The sequence below is a fragment of the Jaculus jaculus genome, chromosome 1, assembly GCF_020740685.1.
Source record: "Jaculus jaculus isolate mJacJac1 chromosome 1, mJacJac1.mat.Y.cur, whole genome shotgun sequence".
Lineage (NCBI taxonomy): Eukaryota > Metazoa > Chordata > Mammalia > Rodentia > Dipodidae > Jaculus > Jaculus jaculus.
In genome coordinates, this window is record NC_059102.1 from 164,807,663 (window position 1) to 164,822,997 (window position 15,335).

The following is a 15,335-nucleotide window of genomic DNA, read 5'->3' on the forward strand; positions in this document are numbered from 1 at the left end:
AAAGTGAATACAGGGCTGGAAAGATGGCTTTGCCTGTGAAGCCTAAGGACACTGGTTCGAGGCCCCATTCCCCAGGACCCATGTTAGCCAGATACACAAGGGGGCACACATGTCTGGAGTTCATTTGCAGTGGCTAGAAGCCCTGGCATGCGCATTCTCTCTCTCTGCCTCTTTCTCTGTCTCTCTCAAATAAATAAAAATAAACATTTTTTTTTAAAGTGAATACAGTTAATCTAGATCCTCATCTATCTTTTTTTTTTTTTTTTTTTTTTTTGGTTTTTCGAGGTAGGGTCTCACTCTGGTCCAGGGTGACCTGAAATTCACTATGTAGTCCCAGGGTGGCCTTGAACTCATGGTGATCCTCCTACCTCTGCCTCCCGAGTGCTGGGATTAAAGGTGTGCACTACAGCCGGGCGTGGTGGCGCATGCCTTTAATTCCAGCACTCGGGAGGCAGAGGTAGGAGAATCACGGTGAGTTCAAGGCCACCCTGAGACTACAGAGTTAATTCCAGGTCAGCCTGGACCACAGTGAGACCCTACCTCGAAAAACCAAAAAAAGAAAACAAAAAAAAAAAGGTGTGCACTACCATGCCCAGGTCTTGTTTGTTTTTTTTGAGGTAGGGTCTCACTCTTGCCCAGGCTGACCTGGAATTTACTATGTAATCTCAGGGTGGCCTCAAACTCACAGCTATCCTCTTGCCTCAGCTTCCCGAGTGCTGGGATTAAAGGTGTGCACTACTACACCCAGCCTCATCTACCCTTTTTAAAAGGATAGAATGTTATATGTGCTGCTTTACATATCAAGTGCCTTTGAAGTGTTTGATTACTGTTGGCTGAAATACTAATAATAAAGGAGCTAGCAAAGTCTTAAGCTTTGGGGCTGGGAAGATGGCTCAGCAGTTAAAGGCACTTGCTTGCAAAGCTTGTTGGTCTGGGTTCAATTTCCAGGCCACCCACGTAAGCTGAACAGAAAAAATAAAAAATGGTGCAAAGTAGCACAAGTGGCTGGTATTCATTTTCAATAGGCCTTGCTGTGCCCATATACAACACACACACAAATAAAAATTTTAAAAGGTCTTAAGCTTTTACCATGTAACTATACTGAGAGTCTAATAGTCAACATTTATTATTTTGATACAGGGTCTATGTGGCCCTGGCTGGCCTGAAACTTGATAAATAGAGCAGATTGATCTTCAATTTGCTTTGGTCTTTCTGCCTCTGCCTTTTTGGTGCTGGGATTACAGGCGTGTGCCAGCACTCCTGGCTCTTACTTTCTTTTTATTTTGGTTTTCTAAGGTAGGGTCTCACTCTAGCTCAGGCTGACCTGGAATTCACAATGTATTCTCAGGGTGGCCTCGAACTCAAGGCAGTCCTCCTACATCTGTCTCCCGAGTGCTGGGATTAAAGGCATGCGCCACCACGCCCTGCTCTTATTTTCATTATTTATTTATTTTAGGAACTGATGTTTTTCTGTGTGTGTGTGTGTGTGTTTTTTTTTCCCCTTTAAACTCCTGGGTTCAAGTGATCCTTCTGCTTCAGATTCCTGAGTTTGTTGTTTTTCGAGGTAGGGTTTCACTCTAGCTCAGGCTGACCTGGAATTCATCATATAGTTTCAGGGTGGCCTTGCTCTTACCTCTGCCCCCCAAGTCCTGAGATTAAAGGCATGTGGCACCATGCCTGGCTATAGGTTTCTTTTCTCTTTGTTCCCTTCCTTCCTTTCTTCCTTCTTATTGGTGTTGAAGAATAATATTCAACTTTATAACATACAAAAGTGGGGCTATTTTCACCAAATCATGACCCCATTTTATCCATAAGCAAAGTGACAGTATTTAAATATTTATTGGTGCCTTGAAATCAAATCCAGGGCTTCTCACATGCTAAATATGTGCTCTACGACTGAGCTACATCTCCAGCCCAGTTAGGCATTTTGTTTTATTTTATTGTGGTGATGTGGATCCAACCCAGGGCTTTAGCATGCCAGGCAAATGATCTACTGCTGAGCTATACCCTCGTCCCCGAGGTGAGTATCTAAATGACATCCAGCGATGCAGTATTCCATCTTTCCTAAGTTGTTTAGACCTTGATCTGTATAAAGGCAGTGGGAGGCCAAACTGAGTCCCAGTCCAGCCAAAGGGAACGATACTTGACTGGAAGACAGGAATGTGTCTTATGCTGAATTATTGCATCATACAGTTCCTGGAACATAACAAATGTTCTATATTTGGAACGTTTTGGAATTGAAGTTACAGTGGATGTCATTGAGGAAAACAATTTTGCTATTTTTATGCTTCACAAAATATTTGAGGATCTTGAGTTTATGACTTTGTTTTGTTTCTCCAGGATGAGTATGATAACTAGTATTTGAGCACTAACCATAAATCAGTCATCAGTGGGAAACACATCTCATTTAACCTTAACTTGATGGGTTTTATAATTATGTTGTAGATGATGAAACAGTTTCAGTGAGGTTAATTAACTCACCTAAGTGTGCACAGCTAGTAAGCATCAGAGCCAAAATCTAATTCCAGGTCATCTGACCCCAAATCCAATGGCCTTAATGACTCAGACCTCAAAAGCTCAACCTCTAGTTATGCCACATGACTCAGTTTGAAGTGAGATGGCTGACAGAAGGCTGTAATCATTACTAGTATGTAGTATTTTTGAAGTTTGCTCTTATGGTCCTGGATGTTTGAGAATAAAACCAAACATGCTTTTTGTTTGTCTGGGGTAGCTTTCTAAGCTGTGACTAATCCTAAAATCCACCTATAATTTGTACTGTGTTGTTTCAAATGCCAAAACTTCTTCGAAGTATGAGGAAGGCTGATGGTGCTTACATTGACCTTGGTGATGTACTGAGACAGATCTGATGTCAGCACTTGGCTGTTCATTTCCTGACAGGATGCATTTCAGTGCATTTTCATTGGGGGCTGTTAAAATAGAATAAGGCATTGTGTTCCATAGCAAAAGCTATGTATTTCACATTAAAGCAACCAGAAGTGAAGTGAGCAAAGGTGTCACATACACCTGATGTGTTTGTTAATTACACAATTACAGTCTTTCCTATCTGTTGATACTGTTTAAGGCACAGGGTTCTAGCTATTTTGTTCAAAGCAGACAAAATTTTTGCTCTATGAGGGACTTAAATTGTAGCAGGAATAGAGAAAGAAAATAAAATACAAAATGTGAGAAGTTTACAGAGAAATGAAGTTCAGGAAAGGTGAGTAGAGAATGTTAGGATGTATGGATACTTTTATTTTATTTTATTTTTTGTATGAATACTTTTAATTTTTTTTTTTTTTGTTTTGAGGTAGGGTCTCACTCTAGCCCAGGCAGACCTGGAATTCACTATGTAGTCTCAGGCTGGCCTTGAAAGCAATCTTCATACTTCTGCCTCCCAAGTGCTGGGATTAAAATGCACCACCATGCCCAGCTCCTTCCTCTTATTCTGAACATGATATGTATGGCCTGTCATATCCTTTTTTCCTGCATATGCAGTGTGCAAACCCATTAAATGCTTGCCCTGATGCTCACTTCTAGCTTCTTGCTGGCCCAAGTGGGCCTATGTCGCATGACTTTTCCTGGGGAGATAAAGAAATGCCTATTTACTTCAGGTAGGGGGCACCAACAGATCAAAGAAAGAATTCCATCCAAGTTCAGCTTGATGCACTAGTGAGTTTTTTGGGTTTAGTGACTCAAAACCATGAGGAAGTCTCTTGGGTAATTTATGGGCATCTACACAACTGAAGAGCCCCACCTGCAGCATAGATGACTCACAAAGAGCTGCACCACTGAAGAGTCCCCTGGGCAACCGACAGATAGATGTACTAATGGCAAAGACCCCTCCAGTCAATCTTCCATCCTCTACATAACCTTGGCAAAGACAGGATCTCATGAAGGCTCCTTAATTCCCTCCCTCCTCCCACAGTAGAATGCTAAGAAGCCAGGTGTCATAAAAGTCTTCTTTGGGGGAATCATAGCTGCTGATTCAAGACAGCAATAGGTCCAACCCATAAAAACAAAACAAAACAAAACAAAAACTATAGAATCTATTTTGGGGCTAGGCAGATAGCCTAGTCAGAATAATGTTTGCTTTACAAGTATGAGGACCTGAGTTTGATCCCCAAATCCACTTTTTATTTTTTGGTTTTTCAAGGTAGGGTCTCATTCTAGCTCAGGCTGACCTGGAATTCACTATGTAGTCTCAGGGTTGCCTCGAACTCATGGTGACCCTCCTACCTCTGCCTCCTGAGTGCTGGGATTAAAGGCATGCTACACCCAGCTCAGAATCCACATTAAAAATATATATATTTTATTACTTACTTGAGAGAAAGAGAAAGAGGCAGATAGAAAGAGAGAATGAAATTGAGAGAAATAAAAAATAAAAGAAAAAGAGAGAATGGGCCTCTAGCCACTGCAAATGAACTCTAGACACATGTGCCCTCTTGTGCATCTGGTTTATGTGGGTCCTGGGGAATCAAACCAGGGTCCTTAGGCTTCGCAGGCAAGCACCTTAACCGCTAAGCTATTTCCCCAGCGCAGAACCCACATTTTAAGAGTCAGACATGGTAATATGGTATATCCTTGCAATCCCCGTGCTGGGGAAGTGGAAACAAGCAGATATCCCTGGGACTCATTGAATAGCCAGTCTAGCCTACTTGACAAGCTCCAGGACAGTGAGAGAACCTGTTTCAAAAAAAGTGGATGGTGGGCTGGAGGAATGGCTTAACAGTTAAGGTGTTTGTCTGCAAAGCCAAAGGACTCAGGTTTGATTCCCCAGGACCCATGTTAGCCAGATGCACAAGGGAACACATGCTTCTGGAGTTTGTTTGCAGTGGCTGGAGCCCTGGCACAGTCATTCTCTCTCCCTCTCTTTCTCCCTTTCTCTCTGTCAAAAAAATAAAATAAAAATAAAATATTAAAAGTGAATGGTGCCAGGCATGGTGGCGCATGCCTTTAATTCCAGAACTTGGGAGGCTGAGGTAGGATTGCCATGAGTTCAAGGCCACCCTAAGACTATATGGTGAATTCCAGGTCAGCCTGAGCTAGAGTGAAACCCTACCTTGACAAAAAAAAAAAAAAAAAAAGTGGACAGTAGCCAGCATACACCTTTAATCCCAGCACTCAAGAGGCAGAGATAGGAGTATTGCTTTGAGCTCAAGGCCAGCTGGGGCTAGAGTGAGACACTAGCTCAGAAAAGAAAAATAGTGGATGGTGCTGGGCATGGTGATGGATGCTTTTAATCCTAGCACTCAGCAGGCAGAGGTAGGAGGATCAGTGTGAGTTTGAGGCCACCCTAACACTACATAGTGAATTCCAGGTCAGCCTGAGCTAGAATGAGATCCCCAATAAACAAAAAACAAAAAAAACAGGGCTGGAGGGATGGCTAAGTGGTTATGGCATTTGCCTGCAAAGCCATAGGACCCAGGTTAGAGTTCCCAGGACCCATGTTAGCCAGAGGCACAAGGGGGCACACATGTCTGGAGTTCGTTTGCAGTGGCTGGAGGCCATCCTCTCTCTCTGTCTCTCCCTCTTTCTCAACAAAAAAAATAGTGGGTGGTACATAAGAATGTGTGATAATTTATGTTGTCAACTTGACAGGACCTAGAATAACTTGTGAGGTACTATCTTAATTAGGTTAATTGAGGTGGGAAGACTCACTTTAACTGTACCATTCCATGGACAGGGTTCTGAACTATACAAAAAGGAGTGAGCTGACTGAGCAGCACCATTCATCTCTCTCTACTTCCTCCCTGTTGATGTGATGTTTGCTTATGCTTTCTCCTCCATGATGGGCTCTGCTCTCAGGACCTGTAAACTGAATTTAACTTCTTTCTTCCATAAGCTACTTCTGGCCAGATATTTTGTCCCAGTAATGAGAAAGTAACTGATAGAGGATGACATCTCCAACATGTATGCTTGCACACATATGTGTACTTTTACACATAAACACATACACACACACACAAACACACACACACACAAAGATCTAATCCAAATTTAAATTTCTAAATCTACAACCTGGAAGAGTATATATAGCCAAACATTTTTGAGAGTTTGTGGAGATCAGAAAGTACAGAAATAAAGAAGTAGAACTTTAGATGGATAAAGGTAGAATTATCTTTTCCTAGCCTGGCATGGTGCCACACGCCTTTAATCCCAGCACTTGGGAGGCAGAGGTAGGAGGACTGCTGTGAGTTCAAGGCCACCCTGAGAGTACATAGTGAATTCCAGGTCAGCCTGAGCTAGAGTGGGACCCTACCTCAAAACACACACACACACACACACACACACACACACACACACACACACACAAAGGGTTGGCAAGGCCTGGAGAGAGTTGAAAGGTGGTTCTGAGTAGAATGTAGAGGGAGAAAGTGGAATTGTTTGATGAATGAATGAGACAATAGTGATGACGAGTGGAGGAGGTTGGGGTGCTGGATGCTTTAGCTTTCCCATAAGCTTCACTAGATATTTATATGCAACAACTACCTCCACCCTTTAGGACTGGTTAGAATTCAAAAAGCAGTATTACCATAGCCGGATGTAGTGGCACATGCCTTTTAATCCCAGCACTTGGGAGGCAGACGTAGGATTTCTGTGAGTTTGAGGCCAGTCTGCAACTACATGGTGAATTCCATGTCAGCCTGGGCTACATTGAGACTCTGTCTCGAACAAACAAACAAACAAAACAAAATAAAAAAAGGCAGTATTTCTAAATTCTAATTTACCAATCCCATGTGACGTGTGAGTAAAATCACTTTCGGACAACTTGGCTTTGTATTGCTCTTTCATACACTTTAAGTGTGCATGAAAAGCATCTTCCAATCAGGGTTCTTTTATTTTTTTTTTTTTCCCAGAAGCTGCTCAGAGAACATTTGTTTTCACTATTAATCCAAAGGTGTCCTAAGAAATACCATCATCGCAGTCCAGGTCCTTTTATATAAGCCTAAGGTTTAGAAATGGTGGTCATGCCTTAGGAGAAAGACTGGCAGAGGTCATACTAAGTTTTATTTATTTGAGGCAGGGTCTCATGTATTCCAGACTAGCCTCGAGCTAGCTATGTAGGAGGGAATGGCCTTTATCTTCTAATCTTCTTGCCTCTACCATCAAGTGCTGGGATTCCAGGTGTGCCTGAGCATTTCTGGTGGTGTTTTCTGAGGCAGGAACTCATCTCGAAGCCCAAGCTGGCCTTGATCCTCATGCTTCAGCCTGCTGAGTGCTGTGATTACTGGAGTGAGCCACACAGTCCGGCTTTGGAAGCTCTTACTTTGGCTATTAGAGCAGTGCCAGAAACAGGAATAAAGCTTGGTGATGACACTTGCATGTATTGAAGTCACGGCAGTATGTCCTTGTGAAGTCAAAATCATGAAAACGTTCGCGTCACTGGAGTTGTGGCCTTGTTTCAAGCCTGCCACCTGTGGTCTGGGCTAGCGATGACCACCAACTCCCACCAAACACGTCGGGTGGGAGTTCGGGGCGGGGGGAACCCCAGGGCTTGGACCCGGGAGAGGTCTGGATGCTAGGGGGATAGTCCGGGTCTCGGGAGGGCTGGGTCCTCCTCTCCCCTCCCCTCCCCGCCGCTCTACTCCCTGCACAGCCTGCTGGGAGTTGTAGTTCAGTTATCGGAGCGCCCTCTCAGTCCCGCTCCCTCTTCCGCCCCAGATGGGCGCGCAGAATGAGGACCGTAGGACGGAGCCAGAGAGTGCCGGACTACAGTTCCCGACGGACCCGAGACCCCACTACGCTGTCACAGGTAGCCCGCCGAGCCGCGCTTCTGCGCACGCGCACCCCGCGGTGGCGGGACCCGGCCGCGTGCGCTTTCCCGCCCGGGCCCGCCCGGCCCTCGCCACGCCCCGGTAGGCGCGTCGGGCCTCTCCCACTCCTACAGGGCGCTCTCGCGGCAGAGTTCGCGCGCTCCTCCTTCTCCCCGGTTTCTCCTCTAGCCCAGGCCCCGCCTGTTTCCCTCCTCCAGGGCCTGGTTCGCGTTCGCCCCTCTCATCTGCGCCTCTGCTGCTTGTGCTGAAGGCGGAGGCTCCATGTTGTCCCCTCAGCGAGCGGTAGCGGCTGCCTCGAGAGGAGCAGGTGAGGCGTCCTAATCTCCCCGGCCCGACCCGTTCGGTGCTCACCCCTGCCTTGCTCCCTGCTTCCGTTCCAGGGGGGCCGGCCGCCCTGGCCGCCCTCTTCCTCGTCCCGGGACGGCGCCGCCGCCGGGGACCCTCGGCTCTCGAGTTCCGGGCCGGGATGGGGGCTTCCTAAGCGCGGTGCTGACCACGGGCGCGGGCGGCGCCTCCCTCAGCCCGAGGCTGGAACCGGCGGCCCCGGGGCCGGGGTCAGGTCTTTGCAGCTCCGCCCTGTGCTGGGCTGGGCTGGGCGCTGCGGGCCGCGGCTCCCTCCCTGCCTCGACTTCCTCCCCGCTTGCCAAGGGCCGCAAGACTAGGAGCGGGAGGGCGGGCGGTATGCTGGATTGTTCAGCTTTTTCTCAAAAGTGCTGGAGGGCCGGGCAGCGTCCTTATTGCTGAAAGTTCTATTTTAATCGTAACGACCTTGGCCACTGACAACACGATTAAAGTTGGTTTCTAACCCCAGACTTATCGCCGTAAAGGAGATAAAAGAACTGGCCTAAATTGTTTTTTAGTACTCCCCTCCCCCGAGTAAATTTGGGATAGTGTGTTCTTTTACTTTTCCTGAGGTCATAACACATGGTAAAAGCGTTATAGGAAAACCAATTAAGCAGTCACCATGAATTCGCGAGAACGATTTTGCCTGTCATTTTACCTGGCGCTCTACGCTGGTTTAATGCTCCTGAAATTAACAGAAGTTTCAGTTGCGAAATCTAAAGGGAAGAAGACCAAGGACAGTGTTTAAAGAATCTTTATTAAATTCCGTTCTTCAAATTCCAATACCAAGTGGTGGAATGTTTTGTGAAAGAAGAACAATTAACGGACTAAAACTGCGATTCACATTTTTATTTGTTTGAATAGCAAAACTTGATCAGAACCTACAGAGTTACAATCTCAAGTAGTCAGCACTGCAGGACAAGTACTGGGAATTAAAGTTTATGCCTCCCCCCCCCCCATATTTCCACTGAAGCTAGTTTGTACTTTAGAAATTCCTGTTGCTGCCGGGCGTGGTGGTGCACACCTTTAATCCCAGCACTTGGGAGGCAGAGGTACGAAGATCACTGTGGGTTCGAGGTTACCCTGAGACTACATAGTGAAGAATTTTAGGCTAGAGCGAAACCTTACGGGGGGGGGGGGGGGCGGATTCTGTTTCTGGTTTAACACCTGTGAAGGAAACATTTGGTTGAAAAAGATCCTCACATAATGAATCATTAGGCTAACCCAACACCTTGTTTTATTAGCTACAATTTATATCTCCTATAATTAATAGAAATAAGAAAATAGACAGTAGATGTGATGATCTGTAGTAGCCTACTTAGTTTTGAGTAAGGGCTATTTATTTTGTAGTGTTGGGGTTGACCCCAGTGGCTTGCCTTCATGTAGTTTTAAGAGCAATACCCTCAGTCCTAGGGCTTATTTAGATAGGCTTTTAAAAGTTAGGTTTTTGGGCTGGAGAGATGGCTTAGTGGTTAAGGCACTTGCCTGTAAAGCCAAAGGACCCAGGTTTGATTCTCCAGTACCCACATAAAGTCAGATGCACAGTGTGGCTGCACATGCATCTGGAGTTCATTTGCAGTGGCTGTAGGGTCTGGAGCACCCATTCTCTCTCTAATACATAAATAAAATATTTTTTTTTAAAGCTAGGTTTCTACGTGGGCAGGGCATATACCTATAATCTCAGCACACAGGAGGTAGAGACAGGAGGATCAGGAGTTCAGGGTTATCCTTGGCTACAGCCTGGGCTATCTGAGACAATCCAAAACAAAAAAGAACAAGGTTGATTTTCTAATGTTTAAACATATACCAGCTTTTTTTTTTTTTTTTTAAAGAGGGAATAGGTCAGCAATCATAGAATAAAGGTTATAAACTCACTAATTAAAATTAAATAATAGGGCTGGAGAGATGGCTTGGTTAAGGCACATGCCTGTGAAGCCTAAGGAGCCAGGTTGAATTCTCCAGGCCCCACATAAGCTACATGCACATGGTGGCCCATGCTCTGGAATTCCTTTGCTGTGGCTAGAGGCGCTAGCCTGCCTATACTCTGGTCTCTAATAAATAAAGAAAAATAAAATGAAATAATAAAGCTGGGCATGATGGTACTCTGGTAAGGCAGGAGGATTTGAAGTTGGAGGCTTTGTTGCAGACAGAAAACTCTAAAGTGAAATAACAGAATTGTCTGAGAGAAATATAAAGTCCTTTTTCACCTTTCCATCCTGCCAAGTTAGTTATGTATACCTTGGTCACATTTTTTGAAGATCTCTATAAAATACCTTGGGAAACCCTAGATGTGTGTGAACTTGTTTGAGAATTGATTTAGAATTTACTCATATAACCAGCATACCTGTTAATTTTTGTTTCCTTTTTTTGTTGTTTTTTTTGAAGTAGGATTTTGTTCTAGTCCAGGGTGACCTGGAATTCACTATGTAGTCTCAGGGTGGCCTTGAACTCATAGCAATCCTCCTACCTCTGCTTCTTGAGTGCTGGGGTTAAAGGCATGTACCACCACACTTGGCTTTTTCTTCTCCTCCTCTTCCTCCTTCCTTTTTGGTTTTTTGAGGTAGGGTCTCGCTCTAGCCCAGACTGACCTTGAATTCACTATGTAGTCTCAGGCTGGCTTTGAACTCACAGTGATACTCCTACATCTTCCTCCCGAGTGCTGGGATTAAAGGCGTGCACCAATCCCCTCCCTCCTCGCCTGCCCCCCACCCCCTTAAAGTTTAAATTTTAAAACGTTTCCCTGAGTTGTCTTTAAGATCCTGGAAACGTGTTATTGAATGCCAAAGGGGAAAGCTTTTAAATAATTTTTTTGTTTTTTTGAGCTGGGCACCTATAATCCCAGCACTCAGGAGGCAGAGGTAGGGGGATCACTGTGAGTTTGAGACCAGTTTGGGACTACAAAGTGAGCGCTTGGTCAGCTTTGGCTAGAGTGAGACCCGACCTGGAAAAAGTAAAAACAAAATTTTATGAGTGTGTAGGATGTGTGGCTTGTGTATGATATGCAGGCATATTTATGTACTTATTTGCTACCCCAAGAACTTGTCTGCCATGACCATCACTCAACCACCTGTTTTTCATTGAGGACTAATCTCTTAGTGATTCTGGAGCTTGCTGTTTTTTGAGAGCCCCAGCTGTTTTCCCTTCTCTGCTTCCCATAGGATTGACAGTACAGATGTGCATGACCACCCAGCTGTTTGTGTGGGTGCCTGGGAATTGAACTTGAGCCATCTCAGGGCCCTTCTGAGCTGTGTTGGAAGTGGTCTTAACCTGTGTAGCCCCAGGGGAAAGTTTTTTTTTTTTTTTTTTTAGATGGGTCTCCCTCTATCTCTGTCTGACCTGGAATGGAATTCACTATGTAGGTCTCAGGCTGGCCTCAAACTCATATTGATCCTCTTCTGTCTCCTGAGTGCTGGGATTGAAGGTGTGTGCCACCACGCTGGGCATTTCTTTTTTATAAATCATTTGCTGTACAGATGTGGTTCTGTATTACCCAAAGACCTACACCGTGCCTATGCTTGGATCTCACTCATTCATTCTAATTTAACTCATTCAGGGACCAGGAAATAGTTAAAAACATTTCCTAGTAATTTTGTTTTACATACTAATTAATATGTGATCAGATTTCCTTATTGGTGGTTACATGCATTTGAATCAATAATAGGAAATACTAATTTGTTATCAGTATTTATGTTTAAAAGTTGCTCTTCTATACAGTTTTCTTTCCTTTTTTTCTGGTGCTAAAGACAACCCAGGGTCTCTTGTGCTTGCAGGCAAGCGATCTTCTACTGAGCTAAAATTCTAACTAAAAACACTTTAATTATTAGAATGTGTTTTTATTTTTTTTTGGGGGGGGGGCCAGTTTCGAGGTAGGGTCTCACCAGCTCAGGCTGACCTGGTATGGACTATGTAGTCTCAGGCTGGCCTTGAACTCATGATGATCTTCTTACCTTTGTCTCCAGAGTGTAGGTAATAAAGGTGTGTGCCCGGCTTCTTTTTTTTTTTTTTTTTTTTTTTTGAGGTAGGGTTTCACGCAAGCCCAAGATGACCTGGAATTCACTTTGTAGTCTTAGGGTGTCCTTGAACTCACGGCAATCTTACCTTTGCCTCTCCAGTGGGTGGACTAGAGTGTGTTTTGTTCCTACATTCTAGATATGTACCACAGGTAGAAGTATATTATAAATTAGGAGCTGACCTTTACTGACACAGTAATAAATAAGCAGAGGAGTAAAGTGAGGGTATTTATGCCCTGAAATGAGAAATCCAAGCCAAGTAAACATTGCCAATTAAGAAAGCCTTTTAGGCTGGAGGGATGGTTCAGCGGTTAAGGTGCTTGCCTGCAAAACCAAAGGATCCAGGTTCAGTTCCTCAGTACCCATGTAAAGCTAGATGCATAAGGTGACACATGTATCTAGAGTTTATTTGCAGTAGCTAGAGGCCCTGGCACACCCATTCTGTCTCAAATAAATAAATAATTTTTAAAAAATTATTTATTTATTTATTTGAAGCGACAGACACAGAGAGAAAGACAGATAGAGAGAGAGAGAGAGAATGGGCGCGCCAGGGCTTCCAGCCTCTGTAAACGAACTCCAGACGCGTGCGTCCCCCTTGTGCATCTGGCTAACGTGGGACCTGGGGAACCGAGCCTCGAACCGGGGCCCTTAGGCTTCACAGGCAAGCGCTTAACTGCTAAGCCATCTCTCCAGCCCAATTTTTTTTTTTTTTAAAGAAAGCCTTTGACTGGAATGTAGTGAATTCAAACCTTCAGGTTGACTAAATTTCCCATGCTTAGTAAAGAAGCAATAAAATCACTACTGAATTCACCAATGAATTCATTCTATTAGAATGTTTTTTTTTTAATTAAAAATTTTTTTGAGGCATGGTCTCACTCTTCTAGCCTAGGCTGATCTGAACTCACCGTGTAGCTCAAGCTGGCCTGGAACTCACAGTGGTCCTCCCACTTCAGTTTCCTGTGTAAAGGCGTTAAAGGTGTGTGTCACCACACCCAACTATCACTTTTATTGTATTTATTTGTTTTGCAGTGAAGGTCTTCTACTTTTGCTGAGACTCGCTTTGAACTCAGGACTCAGGTGACTCTGTCTCAGCATCTGAGGTAGCTGGGACTATACCTCACTCAGATATTTGGCATTTTTCATTTCAACCCTTCCTTAGAATTTCAGAATTTTTTTTTTTTTTTAATTTGAGAGAGAGAGAGGCAGATAGAAAGAGAGAATGGTGCGCCAGGGCCTTTAGCAACTGCAAACAAACTCCAGACGCATGCACCCCTTGTTCATCTGGCTTATGTGAGTCCTGGGGAATTGAACTGGGGTCCTTAGGCTTCACAGGCAAATGCCTTAACCACTAAGCCATTTCACCAGCCCAAGTATCTGAATCTTAAATACTGTTTAGTGATACTTGGTTTTCATAAATCCATGAAGCACTACAAAATTCCCAGTCATCAGAGAACATGATTTTGTATAGGATCCTGGGCTAAGGCATCAGATTTTTTTTGAGGGTAGGGTCTTCTAGCCCAGGCTGACCTGGAATTCACTCTCTGGTCTCAGTGGCCTTGAACCCATGGTGATCCTTCGACCTTTGCCTCCCAAGTGCTGGGATTAAAGGCTTGTGAATATCAAATTTCCCCAATATTCTGGTTAGTTGGATTTAAGTAGTATTTCCACTGAAACAACCTTATATGTACATCTACTGGTCCAGTTACTACCTTAAACCAGAATAGAATGTGTAAGTATTTATTTATTTCTCAGCACTTAAAAGAACCACACCCAGCAGTTCAGGAGTTGGGAGAGTGCCTAGTTTATGCTCCTTTGCATGTGATATGTTTTCTTTGGCTTTGTGCCTCAAGAACTCTAAATAAGGACTGCCAGAAAAGACAAGGCATGAAAATGGTATGCCTCTTTTGGGGTGTGTTGGTTTTGCCCTTTTGAGAATAAGGTGCTTTGGAAGGGACTGGAAAACTCTAGTCATAGCTACCATGAGTCATACAGTCTGCTCAGGAAAGTGTTTCTGTCATTGTGATTACTTTGGTTTTAAGAACTCTGTGGACAGTAAATGGTGGACCTGAGGATGGTTCCCTCTGTGGCTTTTTATTTTTATTTTTATTTTTTTAATTTTAGAGAGAGAGACAGAGAGAGGAGAGATACAGAATTGGAGTGCCAGGGCCTCAGCCACTGCAGTTGAGTTTCAGATACATGTGCCACTTAGTGGGCATGTGTGACCTTGTGCTTGCCTAACCTTTGTGTGTCTGGCTAAGTGGGATGTGGAGAGTTGAACACTCGTCCTTCCTTATGCTTCACAGGCAAGCACCTTAACTAGTAAGCCATCTCTCCAGCCCCCCTCTATAGCTTTACTTTTTTGCTGTTACTATTATTTTTTCCTTTTTTTTAAATATCATAAATTTATTTTATTATTTTTATTTTTATTAACATTTTCCATGATTATAAAACAATATCCCATGGTAATACCCTCCCCCCCCACTTTCCCCGTTGAAATTCCATTCTCTATCATATTACCTCCCCATCTCAATCATTGTACTTACATATTTTTTTCCTTCTTTTATATTGACAACTTCCATAATTGTAAACAATATCCCATGATAATTCTCTCCCTCCCCCCACTTTCCCCTTTGAAGCCCCACTCTCCATCATATCCTCTCTCCCCTCAGTCAGTCTCTTTTATTTTGATGTCATGATCTTTCTTTTTTTTACTTTTCTTTCTTTTTCTTTTTCTTTTTTTTTTTTTTTTTGGTTTTTCAAGGTAGGGTCTTACTCTAGCTCAAGCTGAACTGGAATTCACTCTGTAGTCTCAGGGTAGCCTTGAACTCATGGTGATCCTCCTACCTCTGCCTCCCAAGTGCTGAGATTAAAGGTGTGCACCATCACACCTGGCTGTCATGATCTTTTCTTCCTATTATGATGGTCTTGTGTAGGTTGTGTCGGGAACTGTGAGGTCATGGATATTCAGGCCATTTTGTGTCTAGAAGAACATGTTATAAGGAGTCCTACCCTTCCTTTGGCTCTTTCTTTCTACCACCTCTTCTGCCATGGACCCTGAGCCTTAGAAGGTGTGATAGAGATATTTCAGTGCTGAGCACTCCTCTGTCACTTCTCAGCACCATGGTGCCTTCTGAGTCACCCCAAGTTCACTGCCACCTGAAAAAAGAAAGTTTTCTAACCAAAAGTGAGAGTAGCATTAATATATGGG

At 44.0% G+C, this 15,335-nt stretch overlaps 1 protein-coding gene and 1 non-coding gene across 2 annotated transcripts in view; one reads left to right on the forward strand and one right to left on the reverse strand.

Moving 5' to 3' along the window:
* Nucleotides 1-6,859: 6,859 nt before the first annotated feature.
* Nucleotides 6,860-6,925, reverse strand: LOC123457784. The gene has a single exon (XR_006635153.1). It is a non-coding gene; the product is annotated as a small nucleolar RNA SNORD58 (small nucleolar RNA).
* Nucleotides 6,926-7,848: 923 nt separating this feature from the next.
* Nucleotides 7,849-15,335, forward strand: part of Atl3 (atlastin GTPase 3) — an 81,926-nt gene continuing 74,439 nt past the window's right edge. The window contains exon 1 of the mRNA XM_004656575.3: nucleotides 7,849-8,082. Coding sequence (XP_004656632.1) covers nucleotides 8,037-8,082 — 46 coding nt within the window. The 5' untranslated portion in view covers nucleotides 7,849-8,036. The remainder of the gene's footprint in view (nucleotides 8,083-15,335) is intronic.